The sequence below is a fragment of the Orbicella franksi genome, chromosome 3, assembly GCF_964199315.1.
Source record: "Orbicella franksi chromosome 3, jaOrbFran1.1, whole genome shotgun sequence".
Classification (NCBI taxonomy): Eukaryota; Metazoa; Cnidaria; class Anthozoa; order Scleractinia; family Merulinidae; genus Orbicella; species Orbicella franksi.
This window is the reverse complement of record NC_138147.1, coordinates 27519513-27539494: the sequence shown is the minus strand read 5'-3', so window position 1 is coordinate 27539494 and position 19982 is coordinate 27519513. Positions and strand designations below refer to the sequence as shown.

The 19982-nt window shown below is 33.9% G+C and overlaps 1 protein-coding gene and 1 long non-coding RNA gene across 5 annotated transcripts; one reads left to right on the top strand and one right to left on the bottom strand.

Moving 5' to 3' along the window:
- Positions 1-2863: 2863 nt before the first annotated feature.
- On the bottom strand, positions 2864-5305 carry LOC145481761 (uncharacterized). Its single transcript, XR_014048678.1, has 3 exons — positions 5166-5305; positions 3483-3546; positions 2864-3391 (listed from the first exon to the last, which is right to left on the bottom strand). It is a non-coding gene; the product is annotated as an uncharacterized LOC145481761 (long non-coding RNA).
- A 6370-nt stretch (positions 5306-11675) lies between these two features.
- Positions 11676-19707, top strand: LOC145481770 (uncharacterized). 4 transcript variants are annotated; one of them, XR_014048679.1, is made up of 5 exons: positions 11676-12569; positions 13058-13105; positions 14625-14728; positions 14832-15516; positions 18706-19707. XR_014048679.1 is itself a non-coding variant. In XM_081460301.1 (5 exons), the coding sequence occupies exons 1-5, from the start codon at positions 14591-14593 to the stop codon at positions 18715-18717; spliced, it is 303 nt and encodes a 100-aa protein (XP_081316427.1). In that variant the 5' UTR covers positions 14510-14590; the 3' UTR covers positions 18718-19707. The 4 variants fall into 4 exon arrangements, 2 of the variants coding, with proteins under 2 accessions (XP_081316427.1, XP_081316428.1); XR_014048680.1 differs by having other exon boundaries at positions 14625-14894; positions 15463-15516; XM_081460301.1 differs by lacking the exons at positions 11676-12569; positions 13058-13105 and adding an exon at positions 15712-15747 and having other exon boundaries at positions 14510-14728; positions 14832-14894; positions 15463-15516.
- Positions 19708-19982: the final 275 nt, after the last annotated feature.

The following is a 19982-nucleotide window of genomic DNA, read 5'->3' as shown; positions in this document are numbered from 1 at the left end:
TCTTGTTCCAAGGAGGTCCACAATGTTTTATTTTTTATGCTAGCTTTTTGGTTGCTCTTGTGGTCTGTTAGGCTCAATTCCTAGCTGTTCTTTGAGAAAGGAGCCAATACTCCTCTTTCAAAGCTATAGCTGGATACAAAAGGATTATTTTGTTAGTCTTAACCAATTAAATGACTGCCTGAAGATTTTCGTAAACATGGTGGACAGTTTCTGAACAAAATTTTCTTTTATTCAAGGCATGACTCTAAATCCAAGATATTTGAAAGGATGGAAAAATTTCAAAATCACTGCTGTTGCCCTTGCACCAGGAGACTTAAAACATAGTGGTTTTGTTGATCGTGAGCATGTCAGAGTGATTGACCTAAATTTATTTTTCTTCAAATTAAAGCTACCCATTTTTAGGCTTTACAACTGTCAATGAAGCCAAAAACAATGTAATAAAAGTACTGGATGAATTTATTTTTTCGTTGTGTTTTGCTAATTTGTTTACTGCTGAACTTAATGAGTAAATTGATTCCCATCATCTAACTGATGGCTCTTTGGTAACTTACTATCAAGAAATAAAGGGAAAAAAGGTTAAAGATTCATACACATGTGGAAAAAGTACCAGAAATGTAAATGACTTGCAACAACAGTAATCAATTCCCCCAAACAACATGAAATTTTGGACAAAATTTATAATTGATAAGTTCATAAAGATGGTGAATTTTAAGCTCGGTAATGAAATGTGAAGGTGAATTAATCAACATGACATGAACATGAGACAAAGAAAAATTCTGAGTTCCCGACAGGAATCGAACTCATGACCTCCTGAACACTGGGTAACTCAACCATAGCGTTGATCCTAGCAGTATGCAGGACACCTGTCATATATGAACTCAGTCAAATGACCTTGCTCTCCGTGAGTTCTCATAGCTCAGTGGATAGTGTGCCCGCATGATGTTTGGGAGGTCATGGGTTCGATTCCTATCGGGGACTCAGAATTTTTCTTTGTCCCATGATCGTGTCATGTTAATTAATTCACCTTCACAAATTTATAATTATACTAGAAAAACATACTGAATACCACAGAATAAGGAAATCTAACCATTAAAACTCCTTTTCAATGAAAGGAAAAAACCCAACAAAATTGACAATATCACAAGTTTTATTTAGTGTCTCCACAAATCTTTACAGCAATGAAGAATGCAATATCTCATTTGAAAGGATATAACAGATGCTTTCTGAAAAAAAATTTAAACCCACTCTGCTAAGTGATTTCAACGTAGAGAGAAAGGTCTTGGCTTGATCTATAACAAGTTCTATCCTGAAAAACAAGTAGAAATTCATGACATCTGAAATTACTTACATTTTTTCTGTATGCATACCAAGGAATCGCATTTCAATCAGCATGGCAACCAGGAATGGATTAGCCATGCTTTGATGTACTTTGTAAAATGAAATGAAATGAAATGTTTACTTTGTAAAATGAAAATCTGTGCTTTGGGAAATGAAATATCTGTACTTTGCGAAACAAAATATCTGTACTTCGCAAAGTGAAATCTGCACTTTTCTCCAATAATTTCTTCGTGATCACATTATCCGAGACATAATCCTGTGTGAGATGTTTGGTTTTGACAACAATTCTAACCAAACTGTGTCTGACAATACCAGTTTCCTCAAGATCTTCATACCAAAAATGTGATAGATTAAGCCATCATTAAACCAGAGCAAGGAAAAACTCTGAGTAATTTATATTTGACTGCTACAATTGACCAAAAAAAAGAAGCTGAAAGAGGAATATTGTTTTTTTTTTTCTGGTAGAAATCAAGAAAGATTTCCCATGTAACAAGTAGTAACTTCTTTTAACCCTCACGGTTTACTCTAAATAAAAATCAAATATGTAGAAGAATTAATCAAAGTGTGAGGATTCATAATAGCTTTATCAAAATGTGACATGTTGATCAAAATTGATTATCAAAAATGTAATTGATAAGTTGATAGTACTTGATATATTTCAATAATTGTCATTTGACAAGTTCAATTTGTTGATAAAAGTCAATAATCCCAAGATTTTTAACTGAGTATCAACTTCTATTGACAAAAATGGAAAAAAAAATCCCTTTGGGTGAATGAAAAATAGTTTGAGTCAAGTGAAAACATCTTTGTATAAATGAAAAAATATTTCAGGAGCGCTGAAAGTTTTTTGATGAATTACTTATTAATCTCTTTTTTAATAATCTTATCCATGATACTTTTCATTTCCACAGCATCCAAGTATATTCCATGAGAACTGAAAATATGCATGTTTCGCTAAAGAAATTTATTACAGCAATTTAGTAATTTTTTGGAAATATTTCAAAGCAAGCATAAGCACAAAAACAAACCATATGTGCACTAACCACAGACACAAGATCAGGTTACTTAAAGTTGAATAAATGAAGGACCAAAATATTAAAAGATATCAACAAAAAGAATTCAACTTGATGTATAAAACTGGTAAGAAAATGAGAAATTATATTTTTTCTTTGCAGCACAACAAAAGTCAAGAAAATTGAACACACAAAAATAAGTTAATTATTAAGAATTTCCATTCTTTTACTACTAGACAGTAGTAATCATAGATTAGAGCAGTGCGTTTATGCATGTACTTTGCATATTTGGTCAACAAAGTTTGATCTAATAATAAATTATGATTTGAACATGAAGTTGAACTAGATGTGTACAAATTATATCCTGCAGCAACAACCCATAAACATGTTTTTAATAAAGTTTTAATTTGTAGTGGACAAAATATTTTCTAGGAAAGACACTTAATTTAACTATTTGCAAAACTCAAACTTCAAGTTCAGATTACCAACACTTGTGATAAATATTTCCTGAGAGAATAAATTTCTCACCAACTAACCTGCCAAATAGCACGTCATTAATACTTATGTTGTAAATTTTAACTTGTGTTTGTGTTTTTATTGCTTAAGTTTACATCTAGTTATGAACATACAAATGAAGCTTAAATTAGTTTTGAATACAAATCATGTCCTTTAGATGAGCCACGCAACAAAGAAAGTTTGTTTCTTGACAACAAATTGAGCCACGCAACAAAGAAAGTTTGTTTTTTGACAACAAATTGATGTGGTCACTTGCCAAGCAAGTCTGAGCTAAAACTTGAAAATTTTATTTTCTAACCACATACAGTAACAATCAGAAGAAACCTAACCAGGAATGCTTGAAAAAATACATTCTGTCGCCATTCCACACACATTCCCATTCCTGTTCTGTATCCATTCTGTACCTGTTCCATTCGCATTCTCATACCTGTTCTGCATCTATTCTGTACCCGTTTGCAAACATGTTCCCTGTTAGGATTTTTCTGAGCGGTACTGTATCGTGGCCATTTGCCAAGCCTCACAACCTGAAAAATTTGTTTTCATTCAATTCATGGCCATTTGCCATTGAAAAGCTACAAAATATTCACTCTTGATGATGAAGGTTGTGTTACTTACGTGACAGCATCAAAGCCATACATGTTACTGTGTACATGCAGGAATGACACAATTTACCCCGGCCCTGCCGTGGAGGAGAAGGGGAGTGCGAAATTAGTTAACAAATCCATTCCAAAGAATCTTCATACAGACTAGATTAAAATTGTGTTACACTTCATGAACACAATAACACATACATGTGACATTTGAAAAAATGCAAAAACTAAAAGTGAAAAGACACATCTAACAATAAATTTAAAAACAAGAAATCAGATTTTTTATTTCATTTCATAATTTCTCCACGGTGCTACAAGTAATACATTTCAACTGTGCTAAATTAGTACTCATTTAGTTCTTTTCTCAGGAGTTCTGTAGTAGCTGAACAAGACTCCAAAAACTATATTTGAACAGAGGTCGCCGTAAATAAATATGCAGAAATCCAGCGTGCAAAAACATTGTTTATTTTTAAAGCCTAAAATTTCCAAATAAAGGCAACCAAATAAATGAAACGCGACAGGAAGGTTAAGGTTAGACACTTGGACACTTGGTCTTTGATCGAAGAAATTAAAGGAAGAAAAATAACAAGATAAATTGTCTTAACAACTTCTTTTTCATCATAGCATGTTTAATAAACTCCAATTGCAACACAAACGATACAATGTGAAATATTGAACTTTTTCGAGATCCAGTCGGTGAAATCATCAACTCATCTCGACGACTAATGTATCGTTCAATTACTCTGCATTGATTCATTCCGACTTCTTTGAAACCAAGCTCATTTTAACCGAAGTTGATAGCTTCTTGAACGTTCATTTCGATCACTTCGCAAACAGAGATTTTGTTTCGCGCAAAATGACGTCAGACAGTATAATGCTATCTGATTGGAAATCAGTGTATTCACACCTCTGACACACCGCCGACCTAAAATATCAGATTGATAAAACATAAAAGAAATGGCGCCCTGCAGGCGAGAAAAGTCCGTTTTCCACCCGATTAACAAAACATCGAAAATCAACTTTGAGAAAATCTTATTCTGCCCATGAGATTATATCCACCAATAACCGAGACGGCTTGAAACAATCCGCGACAAACACGTTTTTTTTTCCGCTAAATCCAGAGGGTCGGAGTTTTTCCGGTCTGAGGTTTCGCGATCTGAGTTTCCGAAACACGCTATTTGAAATATCTTAATATAACAAAAGCAAAGAAACAAAATTATTTGCGACCGACGAGAAACTCGTCCTCGTAGACCGCGACAGAAGACGTAAGTCACGGTTATACTATCGAAGAATAAAAGGTTCAGAGGAGAAGCTTGAATTCTTCATCAAAACTCTTTAAGAAAGTATAGGCTTATACCTTTCGTTTACAAACTACAGATTCTTCATTTCGTAAAGTGCAGATTTTTCATTGACAAAGTAAGCTTACAGATTTTTACTTCACAAAGTACTGGTTTCATATTGAGAAATAAGCTTTTACAGCATTAGCGATTCACAAGATCGAGTCGCGTTCGATTTCGCAATATCAAAAATTACTCACAAATGATCTTAAAACGACCTTTTAAACAAAATTATTGAGCTCTAAGCCTCCATAAAGAATTAAAAAACATCTTATTCATGAAGTTAGCAAGATTCTAGACCAAAACATGACGATGTAAAGGGTATTTAGTCGCATTTATGTTCGAATACATGCAAACATAATTTCGCTTACCTCAGTTATCAGTTCTATTTTCGCAGTGGCTGTCCAGACTTTTTACAAATCATTTGGAAAACCTTTCGGATTGTCGTTCTTCTTAAAAAACCATCTCCAGAAGCTCTTAAAATCATTTAAATTCGCCTCGGATGCCATCCACGAAAAGACCGCTACAACTTCGTTTTGCAAATAGTACACATAAGCTCAGCGATTGGCTAGTAAATATATGACATTATATGGTTGTGTCTCACAAGGACTGGGAACTACCGAACTCAAGAATTTGATTGACTGAAATCGATCTTGAAAGCGGTCTAGATTTTCCCATCTACACCTTCATGTAGACCGATACTGTTTTGCGGTGAAAGACTTGCAAACTTTAATGCAAAAATGTTGACTATTTTCTTTTAACAATATTTATTTATAGCAATGCTAGAAAGTCTGATAAGAAAAGAAAAGAAAAGTAAAGAGGACTAATAGACTTCAGTAGAATTAAGTTCAACTCATTGCTAGTACAAACCAGTTACACTAAGCAAATTAAATTTCTCTTGCTTGCCATATAAGAAACATCTTATTAACTGAGCTTAGTTGATCTGTATGGGAGAATCTTTACCTCGGTCGGGAGTACCCGGTGGGCGGGGGGGGGGGGGGGGAGGGGGGTACTTCCAGAAAAATTGAGTGGGGATGTGCAGCTCGCTTCCCAAAACCCTTACCCTATTTAAGACAAAAATCTGCAATATTCCCTACCCTATTTATGAGCTAACCAAAAATTCGAAACCCTATTTATGACCTGACCTTTAAATCAAAACCCTGTTTCAGACCTCCGTTATGATTGGTTCCCTTGAAGGAACTGAAACAGACCTTTTCATTTGACTTCTGACTGAAATTTCCAAATTCTGTGAATTTGTTTTTCTTGGATCAGAAACTCAATGAGTGGTTCTGAACAGAAAGTGTGAAGACAGTAAGATTTACTTAATTAAAGTAAGCAAACGCCATAACAACTGTGTTCATGAAAAATAGTAAGTTGGATTTGACCGTTCTCCAAAAGTATATTTATACTACCCAAATGATTAATGTTATCAATCTGTTGAAAACACAAAAGACAGCTGAAAAGTTAATATAAAAGTCATAACAACATTAAAACAATTCTTCTCAAAGAAAATGCTAATTTATTGATAATAAGCAATGCATATGGTTGAACAAACGATATTTCCATACCATAGACAAAAAAGTCGTGATTTTAAACTTGTGTATATTTACAATGTTCTGTGGTGCAGATTTGGTTTATATTCAGGAAAACCATTGATTTAGATCTTCTTGTGACCTAACCACCTTTTCTTGCCATTTAAAAGTGAACAAATACAAACTAATAGGGCCTGTTCACATGGAGAGAGGGTGTCCCAGCTAACTCACTGGTCGGCTACCAGGCTAGAAGGGTTGACACATAGCCCGCCTTTACATGCAACTCACCTAACTGGGACAGTGAGTGAGTTGGGTGGGCTATATTTTGAGCAGCTGCTAAGTACAACAAATAAAATCCCTGACCAAAGAAACTATTTGACGTCTTATTTCAGCTTCCTGCATGGGCACAGGCCTGTTCTCTACCTGAGACTCATCTGTTACATTGATCTCTTTAAACTGACTGTCATTCTGTGCAGCAGATAACACTGGCAAATGGTAACTATGAAAAAATTCATCTCACACGGCCATGTTTTCACAGTTTATCTCACTTCGGCTAACTTGGCACAAACTGTTAACATGGTAAAACACTATCCCACCCAGCTGGGTACCCCAGGCAAGTAGACAGGGTGCCCGGGTAGGCAGGCTACCCTCTAACACTTCAATGCGTTTTCTAAAAAAACATATGAAAAGTTAGCCCTCCAAAGGTAGCTTGATTAGCCAGGTAGCCCAGTTAGCTAGGACACCCTCCCTCCATGTAAACAGGCCCTTAGGGTGCATTCCTTCGGATTGATCTGGATCAAGATCAATTATGATCCAAGATTCGTTTGGATCATGGTCCATCAAAGGAACTGATGAATCTGTGATCAGAATGGATTCATCAGATCCTTTGATGGACCGTAATCCAGACAGATCTTGGATCACTATTCATGATCCAGATCACCTCAAAGGAACACACCCTAAGGTTGAAAATGGGCACAAATGAACAAAGAATTCAGACAGTTAATGCTAATTTCTTCACAAAAATTGATCATTAGACAACGATTCTGCCTGTTCTCAGCAGACTGGATGGAAAAATTCTACCTGCTCACACAATCAATCAGATTGCAGTATTTAGTTGAGCTTTGCATGCTCTGATACACTGACAAAATTAAAATATATACATCTACAAAATATGGAACAAAGATCCTTTCTCTATGATGTTATGATAATGTTATTATCAAAATGTTGGTTGACATGTAAATCAAATATAATAATAGCAACCTTGATTAATTCACAATTATAAGGAATGTTTATTGAACATGATACAGATTCAACAGATGGCTCTTTTTAAAATAACTGTAAATGAGATATTTACTTACAATACAAATGCAATATTGTTCTTAAAATATATAACTAATCTTAGAATGAATATACAAACTAGACAGTTCAATAATTAAGAACATCTGTAAGCTATGGTGACTAGCCCACTCAATTCAACTGTTTATAAACCAATCAGATACATGCAGATTATTCTGAAATTCAGTCCAAAACAAAATTATTGGGTCAAATAATACATTTCATATTCAATTCTTAACTTAACATTTGTTATAAAATTTTTTTGACAGTTTAAGTATTAAAATTAAAGCAACAGTTATATATTTTCAACTAGCCTTCTTATAGCAATAATTTGGTCCTACACAAGAACTGACATTCTGGTTACAGTTAGTTCATGTAATTTCTGAAATACATTAGACTGATACAACAAGATACTACAATTAACGTTAGAACAAAACTAGTGAAAAGAATTGTTATGAAAAAGTCATCTCTGTGATCAGGGTTCTGCAACTGACCACAAATTTTATCAGGGACTTAAATTTCTAACAATTAAGAGTAACAAAAGTAGTGTTTTACTATTAAAAATGATGGTATCAAATAGGTAAATGCAACTGTACAGTCATGTGCTGAGCTGTGAATCTCTCCCTTTAATGTAGAAATATAGCTTAATTAAGTCTGGGTTTTAGATAATTTCTACATAATTGCACTTATGTAAATGGCATTTTGTATTTCAGAGATCTAAAGATTTCAACAATAAATAACACTTGTATATTGACAAGTGACAATAACAGTATTGAAAAAGTAAATGTAAGGGATACGCCACAAAAAGAAATTACATGTTTTATGAAACTAATAACATGAATTAAGTTGGCAACAATAACAACAGCAGATAGTTATCCTAAATTAGTGCTATAAAGTGACTATTAACAAATGATCAAGTGAACATGCAAGAAAAGTAGTACAAAGTGATTGATGATGAACAAATAGGCAACATCTGAGTGCTTTAAAGACATCAGACTCAGTCATACTTCTAAATAGCCCGGAACTGGTCATCCTCCTACCAGTTGTAATTTTTACACCTATAATTTAAAAGTCGTCAATGATGTATTTGTTTCTTTCAGTTTAATTTAATAGTATACCTGTTAACTAGGTACGTGTAGCTAAGCATATTGACCATGATAAAAAGCAACATTTAAACATTTTTCAACATTTAAGTGGAATCAAAGAACTCTACAAATATTTCTATAGCCCCTCTTCAAGTTTCATAAAACTGATTCCAGTCGCTTCTTGTATATATGTAACTTTAATTAGCACACTCATTGATTAGCCTTGAATATATTGTAACAATTTCACGACTATTTATAACCCACAGATGCTCCACTGATAACATATCACGAAGATCAGGCAGATCAGATGCCATACATTGTAAACTATTGTAAGCATATTTTTGTTAATTAAGTAATGCAAACAAATATTGAAAAAACGGCTGTTTCAGAAATTTAGTTTCCTTTTTTAGCATTCTACTTTTTTTTTTTATTTTGCATCTCCTTTAAAATTTGAAAAGCTAAATAAATACTCTTATTATACCTCCCAACTCAAATACATTTTCTGATTGCAGCAGAATGTGTCATGTGTTGTGGGTATACTCACTAATTCCCTCGGGCAAACAAAACTCACTAACTCCCTAGAGAAACAACAACTGGAACTTCTGATTCATACATGATCAGGACATGCTCCTGAAAGCACAGCAAATTTGTGTGAGCCAGCCACCGTCAGGCAAAGGATTTCTTCACACTTTTTTTCCATTTTTGAGTTGAGTCGAGATATAACGTAACAGTTAATAACTGGCTCCAAGGGAAACAGTGAGTTTTGTTTCTCCTCAACCGCTAAGTTCCCCTCAACTTTGCCTCAAAGAACATTTGAGGATCTCCAGGAAACAAAACTCACTGTTTCCCTTTGGACTAGTTATTAAGTGTTTATTATTAGCTGACCTTATAAATTAACACTTTTAGAATCATAAATGATAAACAGCACCTCAGAATTCAGAATTATATTTTGTTACTTAACAAATCTTTCTGAAAACTTTCTTACTGATTGTTAATATAGACAAAATTCTAACAGCTGAAATCTAGACATTCCAAAACCATTTACAATTTGAAAAAACAATGGTACATTAAAAAACTATTCAAACAAAAAATCTGACATTTGATATATTTTGAAATGTGAATATTATAACTCTGTATGAACAATGAAATTTGATTTATCCTATAGACTCACTTGCAAATGAGGACAACAAGAAAGGTACTGTATACTAGTTAAGCATTTCTAAACAGAGGAAACACCATCCAATTATTTTCCCTCAGCGAATTTCAACCCTCATTAAATTGAACTTCTTACAAGTTAACTTGAAGTGATTTCTTTTCCTTTCAAGTCATTTTCTAAACAATTCAAAACAGAATTCTTGATAACTTGAATCCATTTTATGAAAGTCCCAAATCACTGAATGCTCTCCAAAATTACAACAGAAATAGACTGCAAGTGAATGTAGCAGTAAATTGTTCATGAGCGGTTAACTGAGCATAATCAGCGAAAACACTGAAAATCAGATTAATAAATACAGGGCAAATTACATGTAACTCAACAAGCAATCTTACATCAAACATCTCATCAGAGTAAATCATTTGTGTTTTTAAGTTCTTTGCATGGTCTAAATCTGTCTATTAAATATAAAATACATTGAAGTCTTCAAGATGCACAGTATAATTCTCACTATTCTCCAGTCCTCAGCCTCTAATCTCGTTCTTATAAGCAATAACGTAGCAGCTTTATATAGTAACAACGGTACCACATTTCTGAATTCCCTAAAAGCAGATCACTTACATTAGAACTTTAACTCTGTTAAGTATTTATGATAAAAATATTAAGTGCAAAATTAGTTTTAGCAGCAACATTGAATTTCTATTCACAGACTATCGCCGTAAACATACTGCAGGTAGTAAAAACAAGGACAGGGCAAGAAAATCATCCTTTCAAGGTAAATACAATGTTATGTTACCTAATTCTTTGGTTCAAAGATATTTGTCTAACATGAAATTAAATATGAAACCTGAAAAGATTCACACTTAATTCTCTACTATAATCCTCTGATGCTTCATCCTGTAAAGCCCCGGCCAAATGATCACAACATGTGAATGCAACATATCGCAACATTGTTGGGCGCAGCATGTTGTATGCATTTGGCCACTGTGTTGCGATGTGTTGCGACATGTTGGGTGTTGTTGGTTCAAGTTTGAAAATGGTCAAATTTGAGCCAACAACACACAACATGTCGCAACACATTGCAACACGGTGGCCAAACGCATGGAACATATTGCGTCCAGCAATGTTGCGATATGTTGCATTGACATGCTGTGATCATTTGGCCGAGGCTTAAGGGCTGAATCGCACTAGAGCCAGACAAATCAAAACTCTTTTACTTAGTTGAATTTCAGCAAGAGACAACATTATCAGCATTATCCTCAGCTGAACATACATCTGAAATTATAGGACAAAACAACTTGGGATCATTTTGTTGTTATCAAATACGCTTTCCCGCCAAATACTGAAAAGGTCACCAGTTCAACGAAATGAAAATATTTCCGATTTGTCAAATGTAAACAAAATGTTAGTACAATGGTGCATGGACAACAGTCAAATTGTCAAAAGACAAACTTTGGCCAAATTCTGTAGAGTTTGTTGCAGGATATTTGAAATCTCTGGCTCTGGTACGATTTACCCCTAACCATCAAATAACAGTTATATAGTCTTCAGATGATGACCAGTCTACCAAAATTTGTTGTCTTGTTGTTTTGTTGTGATGGTATTATGTACATAAATCTTCAACATTACATTTAAACAAGTTATTGTTTAATATTGTAACAGATGTATAAAGTTGTTCTACACGTTACTATATGTATAAATGTAACTTACATCTAACCGATCATCAAACCAAGAACATCTCTGCAAGAACATCTACAAGTTAGCAATGTGGACATGCTGTTTTTAAAAGAGATACCACAATTTAAAATACAACAATACCACTTTTCTGTGAATCCCCAAGCGGTCAATTGACTTACATTAAATCTTTACCTTTATAAGATTCATTATTCAAATATTTAAGGGTGCAATTAGTTTAATTTAAATGAAAAGTTCACTTCAAAAAACAAACAAGTTTTTTTTTGGTCAATGCATGTAAAAAACCTCACACTAAGTTAACCTACTCACTGAAGTTTCAGCTTCTAAAATACAGGTTTTCTTTATAAAATTCATCTTCAAAGGAGCCCAAAATTCAACATCATTCCCACCAATTTGAACAGCACTCAGCAACCAGGCTGCATTTCTGTGGTAACATTCCATCTAAGGGATTTTGTCCACGACTTCCAACAACTACCACTCTTGGTTGTGGCTGCTCTTTAGCCATATTATTTCAACCCAAATATGCTCAAAACCTCATAAATGATGGCAATGAAGATAGAGAAGTGGATAATCAGCTTGAAAAAAATTGCATTTTGCCGACCTAATGAAAGATGGCAAGTCATCTGCAGATATTTGCGCTTCTCACCAATTTCAAGTTGGACAGAATAACATCACATACACGCAACTTGGCTGCTAAGTGCAGTTTCAAAATAAGTGGTGTCTGAAGTCCAATTTTGAGCTTCTTTAGCGATGAATTTCTTCAGAATAGCTGGCACTTTAGAGGCTCATACTTGAATGTGTGGGAAAAGCCAAATGAATGTTTACTTGTCACAAGTGGCGGCAAAAAAGTACAGTAAGCTTTTTTGGAGTGACCTTCCCATCATAACAACAATACTGAACTTCTGTTTACAGAATGTCGACAGAAATACAAATGCAGACCGGAAAGCACATCATCCACTAGAACATCCCATCTAGGTAAATACAGTATTAATAATGCAATTTTAATGTCCCTTGATTCAAAGATGTTTGTTAAACATAAAATAAACCTGAAAGTATTCACATTGTTTTACTATAATCCCCATGGCCTAGCTGTTCAAAGACTAGATAATACTTATCTACCAGATAAATCACTATTCAGTAGATAAGTGTTGGCAAAACAAACCACACCATATGCTAGATAGTGATTCATCTAGAGGATACTTTATCCACTTTTCAAACCTACCTGGGTCAGATATTTCATCTTGTAACTTTCAAATAACAGTTAATATAACTATAGTCTTCAGATGATGGCCGGTCTATGAAAATTTGTTGTCTTGTTGTTTTTGTCATGTTAGTACAGTATTGTGTATATCAACCTTAAACATTATATTTAAACAGCTTATAGTTTAATGTTGTAACAGATGTATAAAAATGTTCTACAACTTGTTATATATATATATATATTTACAACTTATATCTAACAGGGCATCAAACTTCTACAAGACCATCGTGTGCAACAATTGATATGCAAGGTAAAAGAGACAGTAAATATCACAATTTAATGAAAATACCACAACAGTTCTCACTATTTTCACTCCTTGCACATGAAAATCTCATGTAAGTTAAGTTACCTATCGAAATTCCATCCTCTAAAGAATACCCAAGTGATTTTCCCCAATTTTCAAAATTGCACATGTTACAAAAAATATAATTACATAATAGATAATCATATAGTTTTGAGTTTAATTTAGAATTAATTTGCACGAATGAGTTTTTCAAAAAGCTGAAATTGTGTGTTGACTTCGTTCCCACAACAAACTCAGAGTCCGTACATGTACATTAGGTAACTTGCTCTAAGGCTGAATTCAAGTGGACAAAATTAGTGAACTTAAGATACACAAAACAAAAGAAACTTTGTGTCAGTAGTGTGTTATAATTCCCTCCTAATCAATTACATGTATCAGTAAGTAACTACAGCAAACTTTTCACAACAATTATCAAAATATATTTCATGTATACTAAATTACATGAACAATCGATTGAATCAATTAAGTGATTAACTTTCCTTGATACACTGTCAAACTTCTGCTCTATACATAGCAAAATTTTGCATACTTACTGGCAAAAGAACGTTATTCATCACAAATTTTCGTTGAGGCGTTGAAAATCCCACAAAATTTCCCCTATTGTTCAACCGAAATATCACTCGAGCCGCATTGAATTTTCTCTCAAATTTTTCCACAACTTTTCAATGAAAATTGACAAAGAGAAAAAAACAAATTTCTGCATTTCAATTGCATTACTTTTGCACTGTACCATATGCTTGAATACTTGCCCTTGGACATTATCTGTGCCTCAAGGCTCATGTTTTTCCTTGAGCCATGCTTGGTCCGTTGGACGAAAACCACCAAAATACGCTTGACTCTGATTACCCGTAAATCGTATAAATAAAATTTTTATTCGATCTGGAATAAACACAACAAATGATACACTTAAACACTAGCAACTAACTGAAAATAAAGGGCCTTAAGACATCGTATGAACCAAGAAACCTGAACAGATTTTACTGAGTAAACCATGCGGTATTACACAATTGTTAATCACATGCACTCGATTACCGAAATTACACTACCAGAAGTCAAAGGAAACAACTTAAAGAAACAAAGCCTTAGAAAACGGAAAAAACCAACTTAAACTGACTCACTTGGTGACGGGATTCTAGAATCTAATTAAACTGTAAACTACCTTTAAGACGGGAAGCTATCCATTCCGACACATGTAAAACTAACTTAAAACGATTCCTACATCAAGCTGCTCAAATTGCAATGTCAATCAATGTAATCATGTTTGATAAAAAGTGTAATATTGAACTATTAAAATCAATAACAAAATGTCACACGAAATGTCATGCAAAACACTGTTCTTCAATGAAACAATGCTTTTGAAAAACTGTTTGGTTCTCAGAACAGATCTATACAACATCTGTACACAAAGATCTCAACATATTTTCAGACCAAATGAAGGTTATTACTTATTTGACTTATCTTTCAGGAAAATGGGTGGAAGATTTATATACTGATACTTTGAAGAATTTAATCCTCATGGATACAGCTGTCAAACTACTGAAAGACGCTACAGCTGCAACATGCACTATGGTAAAAAGAGAACTTAATTTCTTGTAATCATGAAATGTAACATTAATCATACCTCTATTATGAAAAAAATTCTAAAACAAACTAAAATGTCTTCTTCTTTCAGACTTCTGCAGAAGTTAAATCCCTTGCGTGTAGTATGACCACAACCCTAGACTTGTGCCAGAATGTAAGTTACTCATTACTTCTAATCTATGACTCTAACAGTACTTTATCAAAGCATTTACTCCCATCAGATAATGAACAACCAAACAATTCAGGCAATATTAGTAGAATTACAGGATATAGGATAGGCAAATACACAAAATACTATTCAATACTCATTATCATCCCAAGAAAGAGAGGAGATTCCATCCCAAGAAACAGGGGAGATTCACAGCTCAATATTTCTTGTACAAAAATGTCAACCTACTAACCAACCAAACTAAATTTTTGAAGCAATTGAGTGGTTAGTACAGAACGGCTTTCATACAAGGCATTAAATTAATTCTCAAATCACCATTGAGAAAAATAATGCTAAAATATCACAGTAATTCTATTCAACATTGCTACACAACTGTAATTCTTGGATGTAATTTGAAGACTTAACTTCCTTTTAGTTAATTCCTTGTAGCTCTGTCTAATAGATAAAACTAGCCATTCTAAACCATCCAAAAAATAGCCTAATTTAACTGTGAAAATGATGTGATTACATGTAATGAAAAATTCTTACAGGTATCTCTCAATTATACATCTAGGTTACCACAAATATCAGTTCTTCCTTGAGAGAACACAAGCTGTTGTGGGAACAGGTAAACATACTTCACTTTGTCTCCTTATAAATTATCCAAGTTCCACTTATTAACTTGTGAACTACAATAATACTATTTAATAAATAGTTAAAAGATAAAGTCTGAAACTGTTCTCTTATTGCATCAGTTATAGTAAATGAAAACATTTTCAACCAAAATGATAATAGAGCTTGGTTAAAATCTTTTACATTGTAGATTGCTGTCCCAAGAAGAAATCCAGATACAATTCAGGTACTATAAAATTATGTTGTATCCAAAGTCTTATTAATACCTGAATTCATAAGCTTCAGCCACTAGCACACACTTAGTGAGAACAAACAACATAACCTGAAAGACAAATCAATACTGTGTTATCTGACTTGATTTAAAATTTGTATTTTTTTAAGTTCTACATCTAAATAAAAATGTAAGTTACTAAGAACACCTACACAACTTTGAAACAATGCAATACAAACAAAAGAAAAACTCTCCACAAGTACATTAAGAAAATCTTGAGCGAATTGAAATTACATAAGAGCTACATGTACCATACTTCAGACACAAAAAAGCTTTACAACAAAATACATGTGTCAACATTTGATCACTTTACAATGCCATTACAATTTAAATTGACTCTAGAACCCTCTCCAGGGAATAATAAATAATTCATTTAATAACATACATGAAAAAATTTCTCAATTCTGATTGGATAAGAAAAATGCAGTTTTCATTCAACAAAATGCAGAAGAGAAGTAATTCAATGCAAAAAGTAACGACAAAGTAATCAGTATCATTCGCTCAATGAATAAACAAAATCGCAGATAGCTACATGTACTGATTCTCAGTGTGAAGTAGATTAAACTGACTGGAATTTCCATCAAAATCCTTTCAATCACCATGAACATGGAGTCAAAGAAAAATAATCTCACTCTGAGATAAATCATATCATGAAAGAAAAATATTGAACGTGAAGCAAAATCATCGTCAAATAAATCCATGGCAAAAGGAAATTCCCACCAAGTGAAAAGTCATACTCTGAAATTTCATACTGCGAAAAATAAATGTAACCTTAGAAAAAAGATGCTGTTTCAAAACAAGCTGAAACAATGCAAGCCAACATTTACCAATGTTACACAATTCATGTTTCACTCTTGGTAAACAAATCAGCAATATAATATATTAAGTTCATAATTTGTATGAAACTTTTTGCAACTAAACCTTCTGTTATTGAATTCATGATGTAAAAAACTGCTTGTCATATGACTATTTGCATGTCTTACTGCCAGTACTGTGTCTACTGTGAAAATTCAGGACCTTGAAATTTGCATACTAATATTTCACATGTACAGCTTTTTTTAGTGTTACTCTTTGGATTGGAGAAATGGGTACAGAAAAATGTCTGCTGTAACAATTATTGAGACAATTATTTCTTTTTCATCATATACACAGCAAAACTCATTGCGTTGAATACGAGCACAAAAAATTCTCTTCATTACTTTCAACAATTTTTACGCAACATATGGGTTCCAAATAACATTTTGCGTGACCATGAAATAAATTTCACATTTCACACTCAAACTCTTAAGCCCCTTTTTCGTATGAATGGTCACATCTGAAAAAAATGAAACACGATTGTTCAACTAACATCCTTTGTTTTTAGTGCAGAGTGCACTATTGGGATGGTTATGGGGGTTGCCTGCCGCTAAGGAACTAAGCCGCTATGGCGCTATGGCGCTATGGCGCTATGGCCCTAAGGCGCTAAGGTGTAAACTTTAATGTTTGTTTAATTAATTAATTTCAATTAATTAATTAGTCTAGAGGCAAGGAAGTAATGGGAGTAGGGTGGGAAAGGTACATGTGTACTCTACGTAAAACACATTCCATTGCCGTCGCTTAACTTTGAACATCGAAAAGCTATATATTTGTTTCAGGTAACCCCTTGCTCTCCTTGTGGTACCATTCTCCTTAGAACAAAACTAATTTGCCCTAAATGCATGCGTAGATTAGTTAGGGTTCGTGGCTTCTATATTAGGTGAAGGATACATTGCATACGGAATCACGCACAAATGTTGAGTGGTTTTCCTTATGGTAGAGCTCAACATGTAAGACGCATGCGTTCTAGCATTGTTAGTGTTATACACTATCTTTACACGCAGTATTTTATATATCGTGTCATGTGACCAAGGACGGCAGTTATTTTTCAGGTAGCGCCAGTTGTCCCTTTTTATTGCAAAAGTGAAACGTTACTGTGGCTGCGTAGCTTTTAGAGTTACAAACAGGTCGGTTCAACAAATATCATCTGCTGTTTTCAATCTACAATAGTGTGCTTGTCAGAGTTCAAATATATTGCTTCTCCTTAGCGACTTGTTTATTTCTTGCCTTAATTGTGTCTGTAAGAGAGACCAAAAAGTTCTCAAGTTAGTGGCGTTAATACTCCGCAAATTGTGAATTTGTAACAAAAGAGACCAGGAAAATGCTCAAATATTGCTGCAGACGCCGTGGCACCTAATGAAAGCGCAAATTAATTTAATCAGTCTTTGAGGAGACTCATTCATATCGGCCAAGTAGCGCTGTTTATCTTCAATACTTTTCGTTGAAAAGCTTCTCAGCCATCAATATCGTTGTGTGTTAATTTTGAATTGTTTTATTGTTAACAACAAAGGTGGCAACAGAAAAAGAAAGTGGTATTTCGTGACTATCTGATAATTAAATTAGTTCTTGTTCATCGGTAAAAATTTGCATTTTTAGTAAAACATCGTCTCTGTTCCGTTTCTTCATCACTACATTAGATATTTAACTTTCTTTCATTTATCTCCAAAAAACAAGGACATCTTCCGTATGTTTTGGAGAAAACAGGGGTTTCATATTACATGGCTTTGCGAGGAAAACAAAAGTATCAAGTTACAAAGTTGGCGTGAAGAGCTAAATTGTCACGTTTGCTGCTTCAGCGTATTGTTGAATTTAAAATGAACGAAAATCAACTTAAAGCACCAGTAGTAATTAATTTGTGCGTAATGTTTGGACCTTGAATGAAAATACAACCTTGAAACATACACACTGCAAAGGGGAAAAGCCGTAGCAGACTACCAAGGTAGACACAAACCGGAAGTGAACCGAGTAGGGGTGAGTACTTATGGGACTACTGTACCAGAGCTATCAATTGCGCTCTGCACTATCTGAGATTGTCTCACTAGTCTGTCTTTTTACCAGCTGGAAACATGAAATTTCTATGAGGGACCACAATATTGAACAGCAAATGACCAAAGCCTAGCAGTAAACTTTTGTTGTGTAAACACAGGTAGCCCAAGCTCACTATGTGAGCATCACAACATCAACATATAGTGTAAGAGTTCAACCCTAATTAAATATTTGTAGTGTACTTAATAATTAAACATGACCTTCATTGTAAGAAACTGTATGAAAACTACTTCTGTCGTTTAAAATTGCTCAAAATTGGCAATGAATTTTGTCATTGAAGTTCTCTTCTTGTCATTTCTTATGATTTTACAGCATTAAAAACTTCTCAGCGGCAGGTTAAAACCTTTTCTGAACACGTCAATTTTGCTCACTAAAAACCGTAATTCAACATTAAGACGTCTTCAATGCTGTAGAATCAAAAGAAACTACAATAAAACAACTTAAGTGAGTTTAAAGCATAATTTTATTGCCCATTTCCTACACTTCACACTGACAGAAAACTAAAATTAAATGGGGTCTTAAGGCTGATTTTCACTAGCGACAGAGTCAGAGTCAGAGTTGTACTCAGAGCTGTAAGAGTGCTTACAACCTAGTGCACATGTATGATATCATCTTGTGTTAGAAACAGTTTACATTTAGTCTACATATAAACAATCATACTTACTAAAATTAAATGGCGTCTTAAGGCTGGTTTTCACTAGCAACAGAGTCAGAGTCAGTCGTGGTCAGAGGCATAAGAGTGCTTACAACCTAGTGAAAATCGAAAATCAGAGTTGTAAGCAGAGTCATAAGCTCGACAGAATTGGAGTGACCTTCATTGTAAGAAACTGTATGAAAACTACTTCTGTCACTTAAAATTGCTCAAAATTGGCAATGAATTTTGTCATTGAAGTTCTCTTCTTGTCATTTCTTATGATTTTACAGCATTAAAAACTTCTCAGCAGCAGGTTAAAACCTTTTCTGAGCACGTCAATTTTGCTCACTAAAAGCCTTAATTCAACATTAAGATGTCTTCAACGCTGTTAAATCGAAAGAAGCTACAATAAAACAATTAACTTAAGTGAGTTTAAAGCATAATTTTATTGCCCATTTCCTACACTTCACACTGACAGAAAACTAAAATTAAATGGGATCTTAAGGCTGATTTTCACCAGCGATAGAGTCAGAGTCAGAGTTGTACTCAGAGCCGTAAGAGTGCTTACAACCTAGTGCACATGTATGATATCATCTTGTGTTAGAAACAGTTTACATTTAGTCTACATATAAACAATCATACTTACTAAAATTAA

Coding starts and splice junctions, on each gene's coding strand:
- LOC145481770 (XM_081460301.1), top strand. CDS start 14,591: ATGAAGGTTATTACTTATTTGACTTATCTTTCAGGAAAATGGGTGGAA. Junction 14,729..14,831: donor CAGCTGCAACATGCACTATG/GTAAAAAGAGAA, acceptor TTCTTCTTTCAG/ACTTCTGCAGAAGTTAAATC. Junction 15,517..15,711: donor ACAAGCTGTTGTGGGAACAG/GTAAACATACTT, acceptor TTTACATTGTAG/ATTGCTGTCCCAAGAAGAAA.